Source organism: Chamaea fasciata, unplaced genomic scaffold (assembly GCF_029207755.1).
Source record: "Chamaea fasciata isolate MVZ Bird 193981 ecotype frontalis unplaced genomic scaffold, bChaFas1.0.hap1 SCAF_1, whole genome shotgun sequence".
In the NCBI taxonomy this organism is placed as follows: Eukaryota; Metazoa; Chordata; class Aves; order Passeriformes; family Sylviidae; genus Chamaea; species Chamaea fasciata.
The window spans coordinates 85,269,136-85,296,772 of NW_027094086.1; the positions used below are offsets into that span (position 1 = coordinate 85,269,136).

Below are 27,637 nucleotides of genomic sequence, written 5' to 3' on the forward strand. Positions count from 1 at the left end.
TTAAATATTTCCATTTATTTTTTCATTCATACAATAGTTCTTTCCCCACAGACAAATTAAAGATATTTATTGAAGAGCTATCAAAATAGAGTGCTATAGAATCTCTTGCTTCTTTTGGAAGACAATCTGCTTTAGTATTATTTAGAAACAGCACTGATGCCTACAGAATAATAAACCTTTTTCCCTAGCCTAAATATCCATACTGGATCCAAGGCACAAAGCAGTGTGAAAATTTTGGGAACCAGGTTTAATCTAGTACTCAGAACAGAGAAATACCACAGGAAAAGGTATAAAAATTAATACTTGAAGAGAAAATTTATTAATGATGAGGGCAGATTAGGCTACTTCCAGGTGGTGGATTACTCTATTGATGAAGATCAGAGTTTTGACTTCTTCTGGAAGAAGCTGACAATAGCATTTACACATTCATCAGACAACCACCTCTCTGTCAGCACTTCACACTCTCTGCTGTTGACCGCATGGAGCTTCTCCTTTTCCATGCTTCGTAACAGCTGCTTGGACACTGCCAAGGACTGGAGGAGAAAGAGAGGAACATTAGGAAGGTAAGTTTTCTATACTTTAATGCTTCAGGAAACTGCATTAACATCAGATCTCATAGCTTTTAGTCAACCTTTTTGCTGGAAGTATTTATTGCATTTAATTCCCCAGACTGCTTGTAAGGTGGAGAAGTCTCATGGGAAGCAAACCAGCAGTCCCCTAAGTGCTCAGAATCAGAGTAGATGGGCAAAAGAAACAAAACCCATTCAACTGTCTGCAGTGTCAAATGCCACCCACATTACCAGCAGCTGGCACAGCTGTCTCCTGTCCAAGGTAACACAAGACCACCACGACTTCAGTAGTCTTGCAAATTCTAAACTAGGGAGCAGGATTTTGCTGAGTGCAGCAAAAATTAAAGCCACCCAGTGTCATCTTGAGTTACCCAGAGTGCACACACTGTAGAAGTATTGCAAAACCAGTGGTAAGATTCTTCAATATAAACTCTTGCCAAAATAAAAACCTAAGAGGAGCCACCCAAGGCACTCACAGAGACACTGCACAGGCGGACTAATCAGTTAATTTGTAAGGATTTTCAGCCACTGCATCTCTGGGGACAGTTCACTGTCTTAGATGCAGACAGAGTAGAAGGATCTGTTTCCCAGCAGCAGAGGGACAGATCTGTGCTTGCAGGAAAATATACTGAGTCTCATTATTTCGATTAAGGATGAAGTGAAACCAAGTGACAGGATAGGTCTGGCAGAAGAATTGGGAACACTACAGGCTTACAAGGTGAAGAAAAATTAAAAATACTGACATTTTTGGGGAGGCTTGCATAAGCTTCTAATCTTGCCCAAACTTCCTTCTGAAAACTGCTGTCAGGGAAGACTTCGGTCACAAGTCCCTGGGCACAGGCTTCTGCTGCAGTCAGCTTTTTATTGAAAAGCAACATCTCACTGGCCTATATAAAAAAAAGTGTGATTCAACAAGACACAAGACTTGAGTTATCTGACAGGGAAGCTGCATGCTTCCACATCACATTCATTTTACTCTCTTGCTTGTTAATATCTGCCCTCTGAAAAGAACACAGAATAGATTATTACTATTATTATTATTGTTGTTGTTGTTATTAAGGAACTTCCAGATACTATCTACTTCAAACGCCCTGCTTGAGCAGGGTACTCAGTCCCATCATCCAGGCCATAATGAAGAGGTTAAGAAAGTTTCACATCCAGAATCAACTCCTGGGCTTCATCACTAGGGACTGGCCTACAGTTCCTGGTGTTCACTAGGACTGTACATGTCTTTTTGAGCAGAGCTCCAAGGTTGCAATCTGAAATTACCTCATCATTACTGTATTTGTTCACTTTTGCAGTGACTCCAAGATTTCTAGAACATGTACTGGCAGGCTGTGTCTCACTGAACAGACTACTCTTGGTACTTGGATATCTATGAAGCACTTGCTCTGCTCTTTATAGATTTAAACTCTGCTCAAAAAAATACATTATATTAATGCATGAAATATCAGATAAGTATTTAAAACTACCCAGATTATTTTCCGTGGGATATCAAAAGAAGCAAAAAGGATTTATGCTCTTCTGAGAAAAAAAAAAAAAAATCTGCTCTTAATTTTCCTTTTTTTTTTTCTTTTTAACTATTATTTAGTTTCCTTATTTCTAGAATAGACAGAGAAATTAAGAGTATGGACAGAAGACCACACTTGCTCTCATGGTCAGAGGATACCAACACACAAAGGTCAGATGATCTCACAGGCAGTGCAGACATTGTTACCTTGGCTACACCCATCAGTTTTGGAAACAGGTAAGTGGAGCACCCTTCTGGGCTCTGCCCAAGCTGACTAAATGGGGTGTGAAACGTAGCCTGGAAAAAAATCAAAAAACAACAGCAACAAAATAAAGGAAACCTTCCATCAGAACATGGAATTGAAGTACTACCGTCTAATTTTCATTTGAAATCTTTTACTGAGACAGAGTTCACGTCACAAAACACATCTGAACACAGACCACCTATTGTTACCATAACAGGCTTCAGATACCATCTGGTAACATTGCGTCATCCTCTCAATGCACCCTAGAGCCAATTTTGTATAATTCCATTCCCACATCCAACAACCCTGTGGATGAATTTACATTATTTGAATACAGCACTTAGAGAAACTAATGTGTATGTGCAAAATCTTTACAGAAAGGATGTTAATGCACATTTGCCTTAAAAGTTATTAAATACACATTCCAAATAACTTAGGAGGCAAAAAGCATTTTTGCCTTTCTGAAGGCACCCGAAGTTTTTTCTTTTCCTGGAAAATTCAAGTCCCTGAAATCTTCTTTCACCAAATTTTAAGCAAATCTAAAAAGAGCGTGTGCCAGAAATACAGCAAGGAGTCATACAAAATAATACCATAATTGCAAGTTAGAACTGAACAGTGAACAATCTGTTAGAACTGAGAACAATCAACTTTGAGAAGGTTTCAGTAAACTTGAAGGTAATAGGAAAACTGTCACAAAGGAAGTGAAAGGCTAGGTTAAATCCTACAGAAATCCTCCAAGAACTGTTACCAAGGGTTCAAGCAAAAGCTGTCCCAGTGCAGGCAGGAAGGTACTAGCAGACTCTAAATAATGAGCTTGCCATGGACTTTCAACACAAATATACAGCAAGTGAAAACCATGTCAGACGATAAGTATGCAACTAATATAAGCATGCAGAGATTTTTAAAAAAACCCCACAAGGCAAAATTAAGATGCCTTTATCAATGATTATATATACAACCAGTAAAAAGAAATTCAAGTATGAATTTCAAGCCATTCAAGAAAGAACGATTATGTTAACAGGACAAAACATTTCATGAGTATTTGGATTAAACTTCAACTACATCTATACTAACTCATGGCCATAAGGAGATGAGGGCCAGTGACCAGACTTCCAAACAGTCTTAATCAAATTGAGAGGCATGAGTAAGAAGATACTACTGATGGACAAGTTAAAGTTTGTGAGGAACAACTTGGTATGTAGCACGTGATACACAAAAGGGAAAACTGTTTTAGTAGCAACTCTGCAGTGAGGGATCCAGGTGTTAGATCAGATCACAAATATGTAAATCAACACAGTGGGATGTCAAATCAGAAATACAGCCTGCAGAATGTGGAGAAATTCTGCTCTATTTCATATCAGTAAGACATGAGCTGGAGTGACGCGTCCAGCTTGTACCTCTGTGCTTAAAGAGACACAGAGCAAATGGAAGGAATCCTGAGGAATGTGACTGCAGGCCAAATGAGGAAAAGCTGAACAAATGGCAGCGGTTCTGCTCAAACAAAGGAAAAGACTGAGAAGAGAAGGTAAACCTGAGATATAGCTAATAGGCTAAGTACACTGATGGCTAAGGTTATTCTAAGGGAGGTTGAATATAGACTGTTCTTTAAACTGAGGAACAAGGAAAAATAGGTTCACCCTGTAACATAAAAAAAGATCAGATGAGAGGGGTGAAAGAGGGAGAATCCAACATTTTTCTAGTAAAAAAAGAGATCTATGGGCCATAACTGACTGAATAAATCATGCACATTATACAAGCATATGTCAGGAGTGACACAGTCATCAGTGATCTGTAATGAATTACTTCAGCCAGTTACTGAACTTCCATTCCACAATAAACTTTTGCTCCCCCTTTCACACCTAAAAGGGGCCTTACAAACATCACACCAGATTAGAAGAGGGGCTCTTAAAAAAGAGCCTCTAAGCTTGATAAGCATAACTACAGCACAGGAAATTTCATGTATGTTAATCACTGGCTGATGCACCCCTGTGCTGGTTATTAATACAGGCAGGTGTTCCTTGATATGATATACAAAGCCTTTAGACTTTTCTAAAGTGTTCTTTTCTTTCAGATTACCCCAAATCAAATAATATTTAATGCAGACTTTAAGACTGTCTTGGGATGGGCCACGTGATGTACTTACCCTGTCAGAAGCATAGACAAGGTCACACAAACCAAGGACAGTTACACAGATTCCAATAGCTGGGCCATTTACCACTGCAATCAGTGGCTTAGGAAAATCGATAAAATGACCCACAAAGTCTCTAGAGAGAAGGGAAAACAGAAGATGCAAGATGTGAGAGACACATCTCAAGTGTTTTTCATCCAATATAAACAAATTGCAAGCCATGTAATTAGACGCTTTGTAACAAAACCCATGAGCTAGGTAGAAACATGTAATGTATGGGTTTTGAGCCTTTCAGAAATGAATTCTGACAAAATAAGAACCATTTGAAACAGCTGTATTTCCTTAGCAACTAAGAATCAAACATGTACATGTCAGCAGAGCTCTCCTAGTTCCTGTGATCAAGTTATGGAAGTGTTTTCCTCTTCAGCTACAGTTGCTGAATACAGCTCACTGACGAGATCTGCCCTCACATCCATCCCAACTCCACCCATGGGATAGCAATTCCCTTCACAGACTTTGTTCTGCAGTTTCCACCAATGGCAAGTGGCAAGGAAGGGAAAAAAAGAAACAGACACTTATGTGAGATGATATCCCTGTTCTACTTGGCCTTAGAAAATAAATTCATTTCACAGGTAAATGAAAGCTTAAAGACAGAACCAAAATCCCAGAAGTACTGAACAATTTTGAACAAGCTCAGTACACATGTCTCTGTTCAAAGAACTCTGCCAGTAAAGGTATTTTGGCATTTCCTGCTACTGTAGACACGGCTGGATTTCAAAAACCCCACAATTTTTTTATATACAGTTAAAACAATGTTTTTGTCATACCTGTATGTACTCTGGGGACTAAACAAGGAAATCAAGTCTTTAGCATCACAGTACTTAAAAAGATTTCTAATATTAATCTATTTGTTTCATACAATTAATACCACTTCCTCCCACATGACCTTTGTGTTTATGCACTTGGTGAGCCCTTAGACACAGTCACCTAAATAGATGTATTGTAGCATAACTGGGTCTCTGCTGTTGTGTTTTCTAACAATGCCTGCAAATTACATTTTTCCCATTATGTATATATGAAACCAAGATGCTCTACTTGAGTAATACTGCTCCATCTTTTGCCATCTTCTCCATGTCACCAGGCTGGACATTAGCAAAATTATTCAGATCATTTCCACTACTATAGTAGTCTCCAATACCTGCAGAGAACACATAGGAGTAAATGCACCAATGGTTTCTGAGCAGGAAAGAGAAACTTTCATTTATTACATTTACAAAAGAATGTCATCCCGAGTGTCTAATAATGTTAAGTAATTAGAGGGATTTTCTCAAAGTATACACAGTACCTTAAAGGACATCTAGGGTTTAAAAGTAAGCTTTGACTGTCAAATAGTTGAAAAAAAAAAATCAGTAACAAGCCAAAGAATGTTAGCTGTGAAATATTTGATGGGGAAAATTAATTCTTCTTTTTTTTTTCTGTAACTGTCAGATGGAAAAAATGTTTTATTTCTTCCCCTGCACACTTCCTCAGGGTTTCTTTTCTCTCAGTTTGCAACCATTCAAACAATAGATACAAGGACCTTTTTTTTTTTTTAAACAGGACAAAGAAAATGAAAGTTGATGCATCTCCCTTCACCCACTTTCAAAAACTGACGAAGAAATCAAAATAACATATGTGGTAGAGTTTCACATTTTTTATCATCTATTTAGAAAAAGGCATAGCAGTCTAAGAATAAGACTGACAGCACTGTGTTGACATCACTGTACTGGAAGATGGATTCTTCAGTAAGAAACAGATAGGCTGGAATTCAATGTATAAGTCAGTTTGAGGCACCACCAAAAAAGCAAGAAGCATTTAAAAGTCGACTGCATGACTCAATTGCCCAAATCAGCCTATGTTCCATGAGGACATTCACAGGAAGGGACCTGCTTTACACTGCAGTGCTCTTATTCACTGTGTGAAAAGGAACAGAAAGGTTTTGCAGAGGTGTTTGCTGTTGACTCACAGCCATATAATGTGTTAGACTTTCCAGCTTCAGTTGTGTGAATCGCCTTTCTTATCTTGTAAGGGCTGTGCTGCACAGTCACTGCTACAGAGAGGAAATCCAGCATCCTGGGAATGGGAACCAGGTGTTGGTAAAGCAGACAGGGAGAAGAATTTGCAAGCAATTACCTCAGAGTAAACAAGTTCAAGCCCAAATTCACTCTGAATTCACACTACTTAGCTGCCAGTCAAAACTCAAGTTTTGGCTAATTTCCTAAAAAGACACTCTACTGCGATGAGGATGGGCCAGACAGGCAGCTACTCAAAAGCAATAAAGCCCCTAGGAGTATTCTATGTCCAACTTCTCAGCTGAGAAAGATGTTTTGATGTAACAGCAAGCTTGCTTAAGAATTTAAAACACCAACTTGAAGAGAAATCTGCCAAAACACTTTGGAAAAATCTTTGGTCTATAACAGAGGAAAGAACTTTCTCACTTAATTTTACCTTAGTCTAAACACAGGTAGGTATTTCATGTCAGTACTATACCTTGGTATAATATAAAACATACCAGTAATAACTGCTATGGTAGAATCATTTTTTCCAGCTTCTTCAAGCGCTTTGATAATTTCTCTGTACATCTGCATAAAAGGAAAATCAACAAAGTACAAAAGTGATGCTGCAAAAGAACATAAAAATGAGATTGACAAGGCCAACAAGGAACTCAAGAGATATATTAGCTATGATCCTTTTGAGCACTGAAAAACTAGTCATGCACAGAAAGCTTGGTATTACACACGAAGTAGTTCTGACCATAATGACACATGCTTGCAATACTCAAAACTTGCAGTGCAAACCTGAAGGACAAAATAAGGTCCTTTGGAAACAAGCACTGACGTGAAAACAGCTGATTTCAATACAGCAGTTTAAGTGGACAAAATAACATACTAAAGAATTAGCAGCAGAGGGGTGAAGATCCTGTGTTGGAATTCTGGAAACTTAGATTTTTGAATTTTAGGATCTAGTAATGTGTCTGAAGCAACATGGAGGATTTGAGGCGTTGTCTAAGTCCTTTTTCTTCACGTTTTTCTTCCTTCTTCCATGGGTTTTGGTGGTTTTCTGTAATTGGTTGATGGAATCCACATTGCAGACTTCAAGTAGTTAGTTACTAGGTTTAAAGTAAAAATAATTTAGGTGGCATTTCATAATTGGACGGATTGTCCTTGGAAAGACCTGGAAGAGATAGAGAAGTACTTCATTGTACCTCATTTCTCTAATTTGCTAGGTAGAGCTCACAGCTCGTGAGTCTGTAAATAGATAAGGAATAATAAACATTCAAGTCTGGACACGAATTTCGACTCCCTTGTATTAATCCTGATCCTGGCAGTGAAAAAGAAGCAAGAACCACCGCGAATGGTGTGAGGACTACACCTGCCAGGTTTGGGACCTCCCTGAAGAATAAGAGAAAAAAACTAAGCAGCAGAAAGCTGGAAGAAAGGAAGAAAAAAATCCCTGGGGAAAAGAAAAAACAGCTTCTTAGACTCGTGTCTGCTGGCCAGCCACAGGAATGGGAAACCAAAGAGATAAGCTGACATCTAAAGTCAGGTAGGAGTTCTTTAAATTCTCCTTCAGGGCCAATCTAGTGTAAATATGGAAAACATAATGTCTAAAACACAAAAGGAAGCAGTGGATCACCTAGAGTCCATGGTAAAAAGCCACCCTATCTCTATCTCAAGAGATCAGTTAAAAGATCTCCTATGCTGGGTAGGAGAATAGTTCCCAAAAGCAGATGCAGAAGTGCTTTTTAATCTATTTCTGTGGGACCCCGTCAGTCTCATAATCTGAAGGTTGTGAGCTCGATCCTCACACAAGGCACCATTTGCAGTGGCTCTTGATTCTTTTTCCCTGCCAGGATCGGGATTAATACAAGGGAGTCGAAATTCGTGTCCGGACTTGAATGTTTATTATTTCTTATCTATTTACAGACTCACGAGCTGTGAGCTCTACCTAGCAAATTAGAGAAATGAGGTACAATGAAGTACTTCTCTATCTCTTCCAGGTCTTTCCAAGGACAATCCGTCCAATTATGAAATGCCACCTAAATTATTTTTACTTTAAACCTAGTAACTAACTACTTGAAGTCTGCAATGTGGATTCCATCAACCAATTACAGAAAACCACCAAAACCCATGGAAGAAGAAGGAAGAAAAACGTGAAGAAAAAGGACTTAGACAACGCCTCAAATCCTCCATGTTGCTTCACACACATTACTAGATCCCAAAATTTAAAAATCTAAGTTTCCAAAATTCCAATGACCCTGCTCTGGTGTCTCTGCAGTTGTGAATCAGGATGATTGTGATGCTTTCAACAGCACAGACGTACTCATGAAGATAACTGTGGGAAACAGAGGATCACCTACACATACATGCAGCAGTGCTGAACCAAAGGCTGCACAAATGCTTTGTCATAATCAACATGGCAGCCACATCTTGCACCCAAACACAGGCCAGTCTTCCTGCAGTTTCCCATTTTAATTTAGTGTAGGAGAAATCAAGAGACACCGAAAAGCCTCATCTATAAAATTGTAGCTGAATGATTTCATTTAGTACTGGATATTTATTCCTTAGGTTGTTGTTGGATCCCTCACAAAGTTCAGACCACCGCGCCTCAGCCAGTTCTGTTGAACCCATAGTAAGGACTCTTTAAAGATTCAAGTAGCTTGTCCAGAAAGAAAAAAATTATTAATCCCCCCAAGTTAATTTCTTTACCTGATGGTTGATGGCATTTTTCCTATCAGGTCGGTTAAACACTATCTTTGTGATATTGTTTTTGGTAGTAACTATTAATGTTTCATAGCCATCGTGTCTGCCCTCTTCTGGAGAAGCCTCTTTCTTCTGGCTAACAGATTCTGCAGAGACCAGACTTGAGACAAGGTCAGCATATTTCTGTCTGGCATCATCCTGCAATAAAAGAAATGAAATTAAAAACAGAGAAGAAAAAGAACTTTAAAAAGTAAGAAGAAAATAACACACAAAAGATTATGAAAAGTTGAAATGGAAATCAGTTACAGTACTAATAAAATGGGTACCTGAATGGAGGGGGAGGGGAAGGTGACTGCTTCAGGACAAAAGAAAATTAAAACCTACATTACAGGATATTCCAGTTATGGGGGAGAGGAGGGGAGCATGTATTTGAGCACTGCAGAACATGCTTCAAGTCACCTTAAAGGCAGCAGCAACAGATTCACAAAATAAAAGTACACAGATGCTGGGATGATGACATTTACTTTGCTGGAAGAGGGCCCCCATCCACAATTAGGATTACCAGAGAGACCTTTGTCATATTCCCAGAATTTACACGCTTCTATGGATCCTTTGTTTCTGGTTTCCAGTCAGACATTTCTCCAACAAAAGTTTTTATTTTAGAATATGTGTTGCTGAAAATAAGAGCACTGAAATGGATCTTATGGCATTTCAAAATTGCTTGAAGACAATAGTTTTCATTTAGCACTAACATGACACACAGAAGCCTAAAGAATCTTGTCTTCCTAGCAGTGATTTAAAAAAAAAAATTAAGTACTTGGTTGTTTCAACTTATTGGCTTGAAAGGATAATACACTTTGAACAATTCCATAATCCATAATGAGTAGCACATGGAATTGTCTATCCATTCTCCACTCTAACTTGAGGAGCTGATTCTTTTCCTTAAGTATTTCTTGACTACTACTAAAAGCTGCAGGGCCATCTCAAAAATAACCCTGAACCCCAAACTGAACAAATGATCAAAATGCACACCAAAAAACCTAAAGCAGAACAGTATCTTATATTAATGAAATTATGCAACTGTGTTTTCTTTAAAAAAAAAAAAAAAAGAAAAATACAACCCCCCTCCTCTATATTAAAGAATCTTTTTGACTGAGCTCAGCAGCTACTACTGAGCAGCAGGCCTAATGCAGCACTGACACAGCTGATTTGAAAATTTTGTTTCCTTCATTTAATAGCAGCTGAGGAAACCATGGTAGGTCTATGCAGTCAGACTTACTAAAGCCTGCATGAGAAAGGAATGCTTATGTATCTCTGCATCTTGATTCCCCCTGCTTGCTTCACCAGACTTTTCTAAAGGTTATGAAAGATACTAAAAATATCAAGATATATTGAGAAAGAAGGAATGAAGAGAGGCTCTCAATATACCATTTTTTCTAGTCTTTTAGTCTACAGCATAAGGGACTGACTTTTTAGAATGGCAAAGTTATGAATATGCTGAATTCAGACACTTGTGTTTTGTTGTAAGAACTGAGAAGATCAATCCATCTTTCTTAAAGAGAAGCGCAGAATGGACCATAATGCAAAAAACCACTATTTTCATTGGAAGTCACCACGTAGGATCTCTTACACAGATACAAGCTGGCAATAATGTAGAACTTGGCTTACACACTAAAAAAAAAAAAAAAATCTCAAAAAACTGAAGCAGTGAAGTGATTGAGGAATACAGTAGGAAACATTTTGATGGCTGAAGGAGAGATGCTCAGCTAGCGTGTAACATTTTTAGTCATCAGCCACTCATTTACAGACCAGGTACTTCAAGGTACAGTAATCTAAAAAGTATCTAAATGAAATAATGGGTTTTATCACCTGAGACAAATTACCAAGAGAGTTCCATGCATCCCACTTGGCTTTCTTGACAAAGTCCAGCATACCTGGTTTTGGAGCATTGCAGGGACCTTCAGTAGCCTAAAAAGAGAGAAAAACAGACTTATTTAAACCTCTGATTAAAGTTCAGATGATTTGGTGGAAAAGATAATGACTGTTCTGAATGCTTATCTGATCAGGATACAGAATTCAACTCTGAGAGAGAAGGAATACTGGTTGAACAATATTCTGACAATTCACATACCATGAGGCTTTCAGTGTCTGCTATTTCTAATGCTGTATTGGGCTTCCAGAAGGACGTAACCAATATGAGAGACTGGTTTCCAAAACACCCATGCATTTAAAGTTCTCCTGCCTCAAAAACTGTGGAAATTTTATACTTTTAAAAAATGTTAAAGGCTTGTTAGCTGTGTGAAGACACCATTGAATAGGATCTATTAATCTGGATCTTACTTCAAAGTTGCCCCTGCTACGAGCAAGAACACTGGACCAGCTGAACTGCAAGAGTCCGAGTTATCCTGAAGTATTCTATGATCTGTTTTCCTGAAGAAAATCAAACTATTGGAAAGAAATATTTCAAGTGGAAGGCAGGAAAAAAAGAAAAAATGCATTTATGAGCTCAATATTATTATTCAATAAAGCTACCGGGAACTATCAGCTGTCTTTAAGTTCTTTTTAATGAGTTACTGATTGCCTTCCTCAACATAACAAATCACAGCCTGTACTGACCCTGCAGTTGATCCTGATCTACAAATAGTTCCCAAAATACCAATACAAGCCCTGCTATGGACATAAAGCTATTTCTGCAAAGGTCTCCTTTCATGCTGTGGTAAAGAATAACCTTCATTCGAACTGTGGAGGAACAGCCTTGAATTCAAAATAAACAAACAAAAAACCCCAAACAAAGCCTACAATGACCATACCAAAAAAAAAAAAAAAAAAAAAAAAAAAAAAAAAAAAAAAAAAAGAGAGAGAGAGAGAGGAAAAAACTCCAGAAATCAACTTTCAAATGCCAACACCATTATATTACAGGCTCAGATGACTGTAGATACAGGAAATTTAAAAGGAAGCATTCAGCCTACTCTTTTTTTCCTAGGCATAAGCCATTTTGCAAGGCTGAATCTGTATTATTATATAGAAGGCATTACACAATGGATGTAATTTTGCTCTATTTCTTTGAATAAAGGTTTCTATTCAAAGCATGAAAAAATAGGTTTGGCTTCCCTCAGAATTTAGGCATTTTAAGGGCCTGACATTTCAGGAACAAAATCTGAGGACATAAAAGGAAGAGCCTGTTAACACACAATACATTTGAAGAGACCGTATTTTAAATAAATTTTACAGGCCCATTCTCTCAGGTTATAAATGCTCCTTACCAAACAAAATAAGTCAAGTCAAGCCTACCTGTTTAAACAGGGCATAGAGTTTCAACTTAGCTTCATTCCCAGGATCCTTTTTCAAAAGCTTCAGCTGTTCTTGAGCCTTCTGGAAATCCTTCTGGCTGACCTGCATGGTGGCTGCAGTCATGTGCAGGTGAATTGCTGGAACACAAACAGCTTGTGTTGTCCTGGGAGTAAGTGGGGAAGAAAAATTCCATTACTTGATTTTTGTGAAAGACTAGAGGAGAAACAAATACACTGCTTTTTAAGACATTTAAAGTAAATGTGAAACATTATGTACAACACTAATCAAAACAACAAGAAGAAAGATATTAAAAGTCACAAGAAAGTTGCTTTAGAAGTTTGCTTTTGCTGTGATATAATTAACCTTCGGAAATTATTAATTTTTATTAATTATTTAAATCTCATCCCCTTGTACTCAGCACCTTGAATAATGCATTCAGGTTTGTGCCCCTCACTACAGGACAGACATTTTGGTGCTGGAATGTGTCCAAAGAAGGGAACAAGGCTGGTGAAGGGTCTGGAGCACAAATCCTATGAGGAGCAGCTGAGGGAGCTGGGGTTTTTCAGCCTGCAGAAAAGGATGCTCAGAGGGACCTTGTCAGCCTCTACACCTGCCTGAAAGGAGGCTGTAGCTGGGTGGGGGTCAATCTCTTCTCACAAGTAACAACTGACAGGATGAGAGTGAACAGCTTCAAGTTGCACCAGCAGAAGTTTAGATTGGCAAAGAAGATCTTCCTAATATCCAGACAGATGGTCAGGCATTGGAAGAGGCTGCCCAGGGAAGTGGAGTCACCATGCCAGGAGGTATTTTAAAGATATGGCATGTATGTGGCATCTGGGGACATGGCTGAGTTGTGGACTTAGTACTGGGCTAATGGTTGGACTTCGTAATCTCAAAGGTCCTTTCCAATCTTAATGGTTCTATGATTAGCAGCTTTTTATGTCCATGAATGAGTATGCAGCTTGTCTGCTCTTCCTGATCGTTTCAAGTGTGTGTGGTTCTAGCTAGAAACATTTAAATTTGAAAGTCTGGTTCTCCTTTCAGGGTAGCACAAGTGAAGACTAATTTCAAAATGTACTTTGGAAAAGGCCTGTCAGTAAACCAGCTTGTAGACACTTCAGAAAAAAAAAAAAAAAAGTCAAAATATTCTGGGAGAACAACTTCCCACCACAAAAAGGCAATTCCATCAAAACCCCCCCCAAAGCTGGCAAACCTAACCCAATTCCATAATACTTCATAGAAGCAGGTTTACTTCAGTAAAGTTTGGAATCAAAAGTAAAGAAGTCTTCCAATTTTGATTTAAGAGGGCAAAAGCATGTTGTTACAGGTTTTTTGGTTTTGTGGGGCTTTTTTTTTGTTTTGGGATTTTTTTTTGTTAAAATGCAATATATGTTAAGCATTTTTAACTATTTTTAACATGTTTGCAGTTTATGTATGAACCTTCCTTCTCTATTCTAGTAAAATGAAAAAAGACCCAACTTTCCCTGTTCTAACTTACAGACACACCTGTCATGTTAGAACATCATATATGATATATTTTATAATCAGTCTCATTTGAGAAATTAATGGGTATCTCAAGCGAAGACTGTGAGAATGCTTAATCAATTTAACGTTAATATTTCAGTTACAGGACAATAATTTAAAAATCATAGAAACTCTGCCTTTTTATACACGCCTAATGAGAATTTAAAAGATGTTCTACTGCCTACCTCAAAAATATCCTCATTGCTCTTATTTCCTGAAGAAAATTTATTTTCTGCTGAAAGCCTTAAACTTGTAGATAGAAAGTGTGAATAATGTGAACTGTCCTCCATTAACTTTATTTCTCTTTCATTTTATGTAGATATATGATGTCTTGTAAAAATATTTTTAAGACTCATCAGTTTTGTGTCTTATTACAGCCCTTCTTTGTTAATAAAATCTAAATTCTGATATTTTGGAGGTACCAAGTTTAAATGAAAGATATGGAAAGAATATTTTTGTTATACACAGAATTTCTTTCAAAGTGAAAGGATTTCAGAATTTGCTTCAAAATCTGATAACAGCAGCAAGAAACCTATCTGAAAAACACAAAATGGAATAGGTTATCAGAAAAGGTTGCAGGAAGAGAAAGTCCTTTCACTTAAACTGAACAGCTGTAAGCCTTTATTCAGATAGCAGCGCACCCAGACAAACACAAGGTAAACAACTCCCACTGTAACCAACATTCAAGCTGGTGTGTTCAGAAGACTCTGTCAGAGTGTAACAAGTTCATCCCTTTAACAGCTGGGAGGTTATTTAGCCAACTTATGGACTCCGTTCCCAGCATCAAAAAAATACCTTCAACAGGAAAACATGCATCTAAATGGATATGGATACAAGCTTTTTAACACTGCATCTCTTTCATTAGTCTATCCTGGAGTCCCAGAACAATACACTTTCAGTTCCTATTCCCAAATGTGTTTTTAAAGTCACATTTACAGGAAGAAGAAATGAGAGTGCAGGAAGAGTAGATGTTTCTTTTGGTTTGACTTTTTTTTTTTCCTTCACTTTTGCTAGCCATCTTTGGAATTACTGGAATGTTACTGTCCACGAGATGATCTGTGCCTCGGCCACAAATTTTCCTGTCAGTCTAGGCAGTGACTGAGGAAGATCCCATGTTTAAAAATGGAGATTTGGGTTTACACCATGTCTGACAATATGGATTTCATTCTAGCCTGGCTGTGATCAGTATCATAAAAAAGTCTTTAAGAATCTCTTTTATATACACTTTGAAAATGATCAAAAATTAACAAAAGCTGAGGGTGAGCAGCTAAGGAGAGAAGGATGCCATAGCAGCTGGTCTGAAGGTATGTACACACACATATCTATGGTTAAGGTTGGTTTGGTCTGAGTTTCTTTGCATTTAGCAGATCACAGTTCTCTTCCTTATTAAGGATGCAAAGTAGACAAATTAGAAGAGGAAAACAATTAGGCGAATCAAAAAAATTTGGCTGGGGAAAAGTGGAATGATCTTTCAGTAGGTCCAGGCTGAGAGGAACTTTGCTGTTTGGTTATATTCACTTTTTGCTTCTTACTTAAATGTTTGGGTAAAATTGTTATCTATCCACTTCAAATCATTCCTCTTCCATTCTTCTTTTCCTCATTACCTACTGATTTATAATAGGAAATTGTGCAACCTAGGTGTTTATTAAAGTCTGTTTATAAGAAAATGGTTTTTATCTTTCAATCTTCCTTGCTGCTTGTAGCTCAATTCTCTGCGGGACACTGATGATTCACCCCATTCCTTCTGCCTTCTGATCTCTACAGACACTTCCTATACATCAGAGATGCTCATCAATTCTTGACGTGCTACAGCTAAACTGATTACTATTTCTCTATTAAAATAACAACAAAGGATGAAAACAAAAAGGAAAAATTGTTTCACAATTAATTCATCTTGGGCAGGACTTCTTTCTTCAGAGGCACACACGAGTAGCAGCAGGAAAGCTCCTTGATCCCAAGTAGATCACATAGAATGAGGAGATGACTTAACACTTCTCAGCCCGCACAGCAGCGCTGCCACCTCTGGCACTGCACAGTGGTGCCATGCCACAGTCCCAAGGACAGAGGAACAGGAGAGGCTGCTGCATACGGTGTGCAGCAACTTGCTCCCTCCATCTTTTGCTCCCTTGCTGTGACACTGAGTCCTTCTCAGTCACTGAGCAAATCCATGCCCCACTTTAGTGGCCGCACAAGACTTTGTGGAAACCACTCGACGCAGGCAGAGAGCCTGGAACCAGACATACAAGCTTTTAACCCAAGCAGAAAAAGAAGCCTAGGAAAGGCAATCAAAAACCCCTCTGTATTTCTCTTTCTCATCTACTCACTACAACAAAGCAAAATCATTTCCTTCACAAAGCTTCCTGTTTATTGCCTTGTACCCTGACCAATTAGCTGCCACTGCCCCACTGCTACAAATTACCTTCGCTGTAGCGGCACCCACAGAAGAGTGGTGAGGGCTGGGCAACCTCCCCCAGCTGTGTAAAAAGCCAACTCCCACCAGAGAGACAGAAGCAAGAGGAGTCACAACTTGGCAGTGCAGTCAGAGTCCATGACAAATGCCTGCGCTGTCCTGCAAGACCAGGCACTGGGGACTTCGCAAGTTGTACACTCTGAAAGAAGAAATAAATCCTGGGCATCACTGTCTGAACCTGAAACATCCAGGCTGACAATCATTTTGTTTTTATTCCTTTGGTTCAGACATCTCTTTGTTGCCATTCAGTTGTTCAGGATATCTTGGAGGCTCATCATTCATCCTATTCACTCTACCCATTCACTGAAACATCTCTTATCCCGATAAACATTCAAATGTCTCTTAAATTAAGGTTTGCAATTACACAAAGTAATTTCTCACTGTTTATATTATTCACAAAAAGACTGCAAAGCCTGTTAAAGGCAGGCCTCTCACTTCTGTGTAGTTCAATCACTTGCATAAGGACTTCAAAAGAGTTAAAAATGCCAACACTTTGCAAAATACTGACTGCACACTTTCTAACTTTTAAAGCAACATAGCAGTTTACTCATAGACTGAACAGAAGTCAAAAGATCTCATTGTACAGGAAACATCAGACACGCTCAGCAAAAGAAAGGGATGGATATACCTGAAATCCATCTTCCCTTTATTTAGCACAAGTTTTCTTTTAAACATTAGTAGACCCCAGGAAGATAAAGCACATAGAAAAGCAATTAAAAATCCTATTAGGATTAAAAGCAGTAGGTAGTGCTAGATACACATGGGTTTAAAACTCCTGACAGAAATGGAAAACACTCTTTTTACATTATTTTAAGTAGCTTTAGGGAGACAAGCAAAGAAAAGAACAGTAAGTGTTGTTAGACAGAAGCAAGAAGCACATTAAACTGTCACTTGGATGAATCCTGCAACATCTTTAGTCCATTATGTGTAAAACTTCAGATGTGTACAACGTCCTTTCTTTGTCATGATCACTATCTCAGGGTGCTGTCTTTTCTCCCACTGCTCTTTCCACACATTTCTCATGCAGAACAGCAAAGGGCACGGTAACCAACCCTTGCCATTTCCCACATACAAAGAGTTTTACAGCATCATAAAGTGCCAGTATTTCTGCTGATGTTCTTTCCATCTTAAGAAAAAATTAAATTAAGTATTGGATTGCTGCTGCTGTTTAAAGAGTTGTATGGAATGGTTTTTGTTGGGTTTTTTTTTAGTTATGACACAAAGCAATCAACTTCCACAAACCTCAAGGTGCTCAGTGTTTGGTTATAACCTAAAACAAGCTTCTGATTGCATGCTTCTCCTGAATCCCTGCAAAGAAGAGACAGCACACATTGCCCAGCCCAGCCCACACTTGATTTGCAGGTGTCAGCCAGATCTCCAATTTTTCTACAAGGTTCAGGAGCCTAAAATATATCCCAGGAGCTTCACCTGCCCCACCACCAGCAAGTGCTGCTCTTAAGAGGTTGCTGTGAAGTCACACAGGAAGAGAGCAACCAAATGAGACCTCCTTGCTCCTGGTCCTCCTGCTGTGGGAACATATCCATCCACAGTGAGGGACCACACCTGCCCCCTGCCAAGGTCACTGGGGCCATCCTTGCCTGCTTATGCCTGGAGAGTACCACACCAACCACTTTCAGGCTTCATTCCCCTTCTTTCAGCAGCATTTCTCTCACTTTGATCCTCCCTTAAAATTATCCTGTTTTTTCTCCCTGCAGTGGAAAAGGGATCTGGAGAAGGAATAGCAACTTCAGATCATTAGTTCAGCTACATCGAGGGGTGCAGGAGCAGAGCTGGTGGGAAAGCTTCTCACCGCTGGCAATTGTAGCAACTGTTAGGAAATGAGAAGTGTAAAAGCAATAGAAACCTGTATTTAAACTGTAACCACGATAAAATGAGTACACCATTTGAAAAAGAAAATTTAACATGACACACCAACTTCTCTCATTCCACCCTCCACCGCCCCAGCCTTCATATCAGAAGCTCTAACAAGATTTAAAAAAAGACAGTTTAATTACCAAATAATGACAAGGAGCAAAGCATTAGCAGTACCACGCTTCCCTGGTAACCAGGAAAATATTTATCATTTTCCATATTCACTTGCAGTATTTTCTGCACATAGTAAATTTAAATTTGTACTTCACTTTATCTTGCTGACATGAGGGAGCTGTTGTCTATGCTGTTAACATAAAAATGATAAGAAAATTTTAATCTGCAGGTTCCCCAGGTTATCACTCATCATGCCATTGGTTATATTCTAGTGAAAACATACAGATAATAATGTAACATGAAGGACTCTTTCTTTTTTACATAGCCCAGGCGCTTCTACAGCAATATAAGAGCTTTTCCCACACTGCTCAAAGTAGAGAGAGGGCTCATTTCTGCTGCATCTCTCCAGTTATTCTCCCCACACAAGCTACCTAGACCTGAGCTGGGAAAAAGAATAGGCACCTGAAAATGCTAAAGCAAACTGAGCATCCTGTGGCATGTTTGGAACACTCATTGCTCCTTTGCTGATGGAAAAAGAAAAAAAAAAGGACAGCTATGGAGAGTGTAGATGGTAGATTTACAGATAAATTCTGGGTAATTTCATCTGGCTGTAGAAGAAAAGCACACCTTTCTTTCTTTATGCCATCTTATTACAGGCTATCCCCAAAGAAATTCAGATCATTTAACTATATACACTTCTCGCCATATACTTTTTCAGGTTGGTTTTTTTCTTTTCTTGCTACTGAATTACTTTGTCATGTGTGCCTATCAAATCAATGATGCCTGCTGCTACTGTTAGACTTGTAGCTGCAAAGCACTCTTCCTTTAAGTTGTATAGACAGATTTTCTTACAAATAGGAGTTGTGTAGTAGGCAGTGACATTATAATATTAAAAGAAACCTCAGCTTGACAATTCTTACACTAATAAAGGCAAATTGCTTCAGGTTTTTATTTCTAGGTCTGTCCTTTCAAGTTTCTTCTCTTATAGTGGGAAATGCGGAGTAACCACTAGGAGAAGGGAGGTGGTGAGCGAGTGACTGCACAGTACTCCAGCTGGGGTTAAACCCCAACAGTCCAATGTGGGGCACAAAGGGTTGAGATAACAACAGATCTGACCAAAACATGTTAGAACAAATTTGTTGAAAGCATTTAATAAATTAGTTTAATAATTGCTGGTTACAATGCTGTTCTGTTTGCTCAGAGTTCCTTCATGTTGCTCACAGTCCCTGCTCCATCCATGGGGTCTTATCAGCATCAAAGTTATTCTCTGGAAATCAACGCATTTGGTTCATTTGGGGAAATACCAAGTTTTATTAACTGTGGGAACACCATGAATGAGTTGATGACTCAGACAGGACTCCAGCCTTCCTAAAATATTCCCCAAGATGTAAGGAAACAACCTGTTCCTGTTCCACCAGCATAGTCCCTGGCAATAGCTCACTATACCACAGTATGGATTAACTAAAATTTATTGCTATTAGGCAATAAGAATGTTTCTAGTGTTCTCATATTTCCAAGGTATCTAACTAGTAGAAAACATTCAAATACTCTATAAATTTACTTACTGCTACTTTACAAACAGAAAGAAATGAAAGTCAAATTATTTTCCCCTTTACATTAGAATGTTTCAAGAGTTGTTCTAAACACAAGTTTGGTGTATAAATCCTTATCAGCTTTTACTATATTACACTCCTACACTGTTTTGACATATAAAAACTAGAGGATAATTATGTGTCTGTTGGCAAATTGAAGTGCTGAATCACTATTGTTTAGTGCAAGTGGCCCAGCTGTGCTTGATAGCTCCTTTTCCAATACTACAGAATAGCAAAGAATGAAAGCTCTAGATGGCCATTCACTGAGAGATGAAATGGTCTGATCTTTGTGCTCTGTGCATGCAGTTTAATTTTATTTATGCTCTCATCACAGCAGCTGGGAGGGACACTAGTATCATCTCCTGAAATCTCCACAAGAACGCTCTCTTTCCAGCAGACTTAAGTTGACTGGACATGGTGAATGACTAAATCATGAGAGAGCCTCCTGGATATGCTCAGTCCATGTAAGACATCTCTAAAACAGGAAGATTTACAGACAGATATCCTCTGAAACACATTCTAAAGTTAATAAAATAGGAACATTAGCAGAAAAAATATAGAGCTGCAATACACATCCATGTGACATTTGCTGAGAATCACTGAGAGTTTACTGCAGCATTTGGAGAGCAGGAAAACTCAAATATATTCCTTACACATCCCTATCCAAGGTGACTTAACAAAAAGTTATGAGCAAATACTCGAAATCATTTTGCTGCTAATGGAGAAAGGAAAAAGCCATTTTGATTTGGCTTGCAGGGACAAATCTTGTTGGCTGCAGGGAAAGCAAGAAAACATATACTTTAAAATATAATGGCTTATGGCCAAAATAGGTAGGTTTCTTGACAAGGATACAACCAGCTCCTGCAGCTCCCACCCACCTCGGAACACCCACTGACACTCCTCATAGTCCAGCTGAATCAGTGAAAGGAAACAAAAATTTTGTCTGAGGCTTACTTTCTCTCCCGAATCCATGACACCTAGATACAACAGGGGTGGACAAAAAGAATACTGAACAAAACAGTAACAAAGCAGTATTTGGCAATGGCTTATCCTGCCCAAATCTAGATCTCTTTCGGACAGTTTAGAATTAAACACTTTAGGTCTAAAAACAAAGTAGCACAACGCTCTTGGTTTTGTCAGTATTTCTAGCACCCACAATCAAACAGACCAACAGGCTGCCTTTAAAGACCTGGGGCAATTTACTCAAAAAAAATTTGATAATACGAAATGGAAATTACACACATACCAAGGGACTTCACATCATGTCTCACTAAGACAGTGTAAAAAGCTTAAATTATAGCATTTAAAAGGCTGCACCTAAAGCAGCAGCTCCCAAGACAGAAGTCAGAGGGTTGTGTTGAATTGTGCCAGTTATAACTGGGGATGCAACACAGGCAGAGTCAAACTGGCTTCTGCTATCATTGTAGAGATCATGAAGAATTATTGATCTGGGAAAGAGGTGGACAACCCACATAACTTGGAAGTCTTTCTCTGAATAAAAGTGTGTTTCATCTGGCATCATACTGGCAACTAAGAATATCAACACAAAACCAAACAGATTCTTTTGTTTCAGACACAGGCTGATTATACTGACATGTTTGAGGCAGTAAGCATTTTACAAGCACATGTATCATGGTATGAAATGACAGCATATTTGAAATTAAAAACTTACCCTGTTTAATGGTTAGCTTCTAAGGACCAAATTATTCAAGAATTATTGGCCATTCTATAAGCTACGTACCTCTTACACCAGGCCTTCTACCAGAAGAAGTGTTATCAGAACACCTTACCAGAAAAACAGTAGCCACTCTTTTGGAAGCCCAAAGAATCAGCAAAGAATCCATACAACACAATATTTCTAATCCTCAACAAATAATTTTTATTCACAATTAAGAACGGAATCTCTTCTACTTAACACTGGTGAGGCACCTGCGTTACTGCATCCAGTCCTAAATTCCACAGTACACAAGACATGGTCATACTGGAAAGAGACCAGAAAAGAACCATGAAGATGGAGCATCTCACATATGAAGAGAGTCCTAGAGAACTGGGATTGTTCAGAAAGCTATGTTCCATGACAATCCATGGTCAGGACTTCCAGACACCTTGGCTTGACAGTAGCTATGAACTGTGAAATCCAGCTCAATTACAAACAGCTTGCTGCTCTGGATTACATTTTATTGATTTGAACTGCTGCGTGTATTTTCATTCAAGACAGTTTAAGAGTATGCTTAAATAAGGATGTAAGTTTACCAAGACACTTTTATGGGAAACTATCCCATCATCTCACCACTACCTTTTCAGTCGTGTTGCTAAACCAGCATGAGCAAACAAGATGTAGTATCCCCTGCAATTAACATGAACATTTGCAGAGAAAGCCTCCCATTAAGAGATTTACTTGTTCATTTTGTTCATTCCTTTGACTAGTTAAGCCCAATATTCAAAACACAGTGGATTAGTTTATTCCAATGGCTATGTTTCAGAATCCGGGCCCTTAAAGAAAAAGAGAAATTCAAGATCCATTGGTGGTATGAAGAACTTTGAAAGTTACAAATGCATGGGGAAGCTGATTTTAACAGTATTTCGCAAAACTTACTGCAAAAGTCAAATGGTACAAGGTTTCAAGAAAGGAAAGAAGGTGGTTTCTTTAATATATAAAGCAAACAAAAAAAAAATTTACTATTTGAAAGGTAAGGAAACTATGATGAGCTCTCTGACCTTCCCACTGACTTGCATCAAGACAGAAAAGACTAAGCTTAGGGAAAAAATAGGTTTAAATTCAAGGCAGATAGGTGCTCTGCTTGCTTTTCTGGAGGCCAGGCAAGGGTCTGTGACCCACATAACTTAGATCATGAACACCAACTAGAACTACAGATCTGACCTACCAGAGGGAAGTTTGCAAAGATAAGCATGGTTATCTTGACCAGGAGGAGCAGGGCAGAGTACGTGAGCACTACAGAATCCAGGACAAGCCAAGGAGAGCTGATAAATGGAAATCTGTCACAGAGAAAGGTGTTGCTTGATGGGGAGTAGCAAAGAGCTGAGCAAGGTGCATTAGTGCAGCCTGAAATACAGCACCAAGAGGCACAACTTTCAGAGAGTCAGAAACCAAAATACAAGAGCCTGTGTAAGACAGCATCACACAGTAAAAAACATACTCCCCAGGGCTTCCCTGGTATAGGGTCAAGGTCTGTGCTTTGTACTGTGGATAAGACACAACCCTTGTATGTGGACACATTTCCTGTATCAGTGAGCCAGGATGCATTCCCGTCCAACTGCCAGAGGTGGGAGAAGTTGGCAGGCAGATGTTCAGGAGGCTGCAGGACATCTGCTGCCTGCACCTCACTGAGATCGGGGGGGGGAAACAAGACCCAACTTGCCTGCATCTGGGGAAAAGCTTCAGGCATAAAAGCAACTTCTACTGCCAGCACCAGAGGTTTTGGTACAGACCCCCAGGAGACTCAGGAGCATTTGCAAACAGGGTTTTTAAGAATATGGTCTGATCTATTATTTGAGAACAATACTACAAAAATCCAGTCTTCCTCCTTGTAAAGGAAATTGGATTAGGGATGACAGCAGACAGTAGGAAAGAAAAGGAAAGCTGCGACAATACAGAAATAGGGCCTAGTGGGTGAAGAGGCAATAGAGCCCTTTTTGCTCAGCCAGCATGAGAACATCAGAACAAAGCTCCTAAAATTTGTCTGTTCGTAACCAACCACAACTATCTGAATAGGACTGACAGAAAGGAACAGACATTTCCCACCACAGGGATACAAGGCAGACTCTCTCTTAGGCCAATTAGACCCTCATTGCCAAACCCAGAAAAAAGAAACAGAAGGGAAAAGGGGACACCACCAGACTTACTAGTCACCTCCAGGATGGCAGTAGCCTCAAAGAGGTTTTCCACAAGGCAAGGCTTACATGTCCTCTGGGTGTGCTGGCATCCACAGTTCTCCTCAAATGCAGGAAACTTTATTGCATGTGTGTAGCAGTGGAAACATGTATTTACACACTCCTCACATATCAAAAAGAGGCAAACAAAAACCTGTGATGCAGGTGATACATCATTAACAGCAATCAAGAAGTCTTTTAAGGGAATGACCCGGAATACTGAACTGCTTCTAATCAAAGGAGGCCCCTGAGCACAGTCTTTTGATGAAGCAAGAAATAATCTCTCAGCTGCAAGAGATCAGTTCTTCCTCTGCCCTCAGTGGAGCAACTCCCTCATAAAAGCACAGTTTCATGGCAAAGCAAAGCCTCTGGGCCCTAAAGACCCAGGACTTTACATGTGACTGGCTTAATGGGAGGCAAGGCAGAAAAGTGCCATAGAGCTTTTCTGTGGCTCTATATATAGGTCTGCAGTCAGAGAGATGTAAAGGAAAAAATGGAAGGGTTATAATGTCCTGCTTTGCCATAAATCTGTTAAAGGGTGCTTGATATAATGACCAACAAATGCAACTGTACTACCAAGAGTAAGCAATGCAGGGAGCAGGATCAATTAACTCCCAGGCAGAAGTACAAAAAGGCTGAATAAGGACTGTTGTGTATTGTGCTGGAACACCTGAGCTCCAGCCATATGGGTGGGCTGCAAACATCCAAATGTTTTATGTCATGAGATGATGAGGGAATGCCAAAAAGGGATCTGGAATGCTGCTCAAGAGACAGATGGAAGTGAACTTGAACTCTTAAGGCTGCTGCCTCCCAAGCTGAAAACCAGATACTGCAGTAGAGATTTACTGTGTGAGCAGGAAGTATTCCAGGCACAGGGAGAGACCAACAAGGCTACAGAAGCAAGGAGAAGCCAGCAGTGTAAGAGAAAATTAATTTGCTTTCAATTCACTTTACTTAAAGACCAGCATTTAATACTGCTCCTATGAAAAAGGCTTTTCTGAGAAATAAAAGAGCAGCTCATAGGAAATTGGTCTTTGACAAGATCTGACCTCCTTTAAAGTTGCTGAAATACCTGTACCAAGGAACACACTAGGAAGTTTGGATGTGCCTACGTTATTGTCTTGGTTTGACCAGGAGAGTGCTCTTGGAGAAAGTCTCTGAGCTGCTGCCAGCTCCACTCCCCCAGGCTGCGCTTGGCTCATACAAGCCAGATCCCTTCTGGACTACATAAAACTGGGAGATGTCCTCCAGCCACTGACAGGCATTCAGCACTGGGATCGCACTACAACTAGCCCAAAGGAAACCCCCCAAGCAAGGACAGCACAGATGGTGGTTTCCCAGCAGCAAACATTCGGTGCCCACTGGTCTGACCTGCCCTAAGTGCAGAAATATCTTCCCAGCAGTAGTGCTGTCGGGCTTCAACCTAAAAGATCTGAATGCAAAGACTGTCAAATGCATACAGCCCCAGTAAGACTCTTCTGAATGTGCATTTGTGTCAGCATCCTCCTCAGACAAATTTAAACTTGAAATATTGCAACAGGGCAGGACAAGAAGAGCCTGTGGAACTTAGAATTCCATGTCTGAAAGAACTATGAACGTCCTGCTTAGAAAAACATACAAATCAAAACAAAGTAAGAGCAATTCTTGCATTTTGCCTTCATATTTGTATAAGTCATTCTCTTTCAGTGCTCCAAGGATACAACTTTTTTTTCCAAGTTTAGACCAAGTTTTTCCAAGAAAAAATTCTTCCTAAATTCCTAATGTTGCCAGTGTCTTTGATAAAATTCTGCTTGCATACTGCTAATACAGAAAATAAAGGTCATCTTTCTGGTGCTCAAGCATTAGAAAAATTGCACTACTTTTCTTTATTATGTCTGATTAAATACCAAAAACATGAACCCATTATTAATACTGATTTATGAACTGCTGTCTCATACAGAATCTTGCCATTTCAAATACATCTGATTCCACCAGCCTAATGATGATCAGCAGGCCAGTCTTTTACACGTTTTCCCAATTTAGAACTGCTTTCCCTCACTCTCATTGTAGCAACTTAGCTACATTAAATTAATATTATTTAGCTGAGAAAGCTTGTCTAAAGAGTTCTTTTTTTGAAATGAGGGCAGAAGTCACACAACTGTCTTTGTTTCTCCCTCTGTCTTATGATGTTCATGTACTTACTTCAAATATTTTTTTTACAAAGCTTTGGGTGAAAAATATTATAATTTAACGCATAAATGTCTTCTGGTTAAGATGTGCTCATGCCTAATAGACATTCTTGGATACTTGAGTAAAAGCATTTCACTTATGAAAGTGTGCATTATAACACATAAATCTGAATGTTGTCACCAACCAGAGTATCACACGTGTTTAAATCTACTGGTATGACAACGTCTGCTTCACTATTCTGTTTAGGAACTTGTTTACCAAGTATACTTAACACCTTGCTTTTTCTTGAGTATTAAGCTATTTTTGATTGGAAGAGGCAATTCTATGACTTGGCCTACTTTGTGATTCTTATTCATATACAAACAACTTTACAAGCAACATAGAGAAGCAACTTCATAGTGGAATTTCCAATTTAGCCATTTTCAATAGAAATGTATATCACACAATTTCAAGTGTAATTGGAACTCAAGCCATCCCTTCTGCTTTCCACTGCCCAGCTAACCCTGAAGGTGCATAGCTGCTGCAGCACACGCTCCTGCACGTGACATTTTACCTGGAAACAGCTTAAAGGCAATATGTAACAAATAGAGATGTAAAAGATACTGTGTGATTATTTGGAAAGCCAGAACAGTCCCAGTAAGAAGCCCCAATTAGCTGGACACACAATCAGACTTGGTTTAGTCAAGGCCAGGCTGGATGGGGCTCTGAGTAACCTGGTCCACTGGAAGGTGGCCCAGCTCTTGGCAGGACAGTTGGAATTAGATGAACTTTAAGGTCCCTCCTAACCCAAACCATTTATAATTATATGATCTATGGGACTGATAAAATAAACCATAGAAAACAAGAAGAGGCCCAAACACACGCTCTCTCTTACACATTTCAGTACTGTTTTGGATACCTCACCCCCAGCCGAACCAACAGTTTCTCTGGTAGCGAAATATTCGCCTCAGGAAGGCATCAAACACAAATTCCCACTCCCACGCTGTGTTCAAACACTTAAAGGTGGTTACTACGGCCGGAGGGGTCCCCAACTTTAGCAGAAAGCGACCTCCCCCGTTTCTGGGATGAGAGCAGCGCCCGGGCCGGCGCACGAACGCCGGGGCCGTCATCCAGGGAAGGCCAGCCCGGCTCACCCAGCGGCACGGGCAGGGCAGCACCCGCTCCGCACGCCGAGCCCCGGCGGGAGACAGCCGGGACTGCCGAGCCCCCGGCCGGCCCGCTCCGGGAGGGGCCCCGCCGGGCAGCCCCGATCGGCACTCACCTTGTCCCGCAGGGCGACCGCCAGCACAGTCTCCGGACGAAGGTCAGGGCCGGGGACGCCATAACCGGGGGAAAAGAAGGCGGGAGGGGGGAGGAGACGGCAAAGGCCGCCCCGCCGGGGCCGCCCGTCCCCGCCCCGGGGATGCGTCGCCGCCTCCACGGCCGCGGGGAGGGCGGCCTGAGGGCGGGGCTGCGGCCGAGGTCGGCCCGGGGCTAGAAACAGGCGGGCAGTGCGGGTGGTGGTTTTTCGCTGCTGGGCCC

The 27,637-nt window shown here is 39.9% G+C and overlaps 1 protein-coding gene across 3 annotated transcripts; it reads right to left on the reverse strand.

Moving 5' to 3' along the window:
* Positions 1–3: 3 nt before the first annotated feature.
* On the reverse strand, positions 4–27,478 carry ECI2 (enoyl-CoA delta isomerase 2). 3 transcript variants are annotated; one of them, XM_066187547.1, is made up of 11 exons: positions 27,378–27,470; positions 16,568–16,617; positions 12,485–12,621; positions 11,063–11,161; positions 9,200–9,391; positions 7,003–7,072; positions 5,547–5,649; positions 4,467–4,587; positions 2,287–2,376; positions 1,313–1,456; positions 4–533 (listed from the first exon to the last, which is right to left on the reverse strand). In XM_066187547.1, the coding sequence occupies exons 1-11, from the start codon at positions 27,437–27,439 to the stop codon at positions 378–380; spliced, it is 1,224 nt and encodes a 407-aa protein (XP_066043644.1). In that variant the 5' UTR covers positions 27,440–27,470; the 3' UTR covers positions 4–377. The 3 variants fall into 3 exon arrangements, with proteins under 3 accessions (XP_066043644.1, XP_066043627.1, XP_066043636.1); XM_066187530.1 differs by lacking the exon at positions 16,568–16,617 and having other exon boundaries at positions 12,485–12,647; positions 27,378–27,478; XM_066187539.1 differs by lacking the exons at positions 16,568–16,617; positions 27,378–27,470 and adding an exon at positions 16,428–16,543 and having other exon boundaries at positions 12,485–12,647.
* Between the last annotated feature and the right edge of the window lie 159 nt (positions 27,479–27,637).

Bases quoted from the DNA above. Each gene is read 5' to 3' on its own strand.
- ECI2 (XM_066187547.1), bottom strand. From the start codon at position 27,439: ATGGCGTCCCCGGCCCTGACCTTCGTCCGGAGACTGTGCTGGCGGTCG. The intron at 9,392-11,062 runs GTGATAAAACCC...CTTTTATTGCAG, and splicing joins CTCTTGGTAATTTGTCTCAG to GATGATGCCAGACAGAAATA. The intron at 1,457-2,286 runs GTAACAATGTCT...TTTTTTATATAG, and splicing joins AACTGATGGGTGTAGCCAAG to GCCAGTGAGATGTTGCTTTT.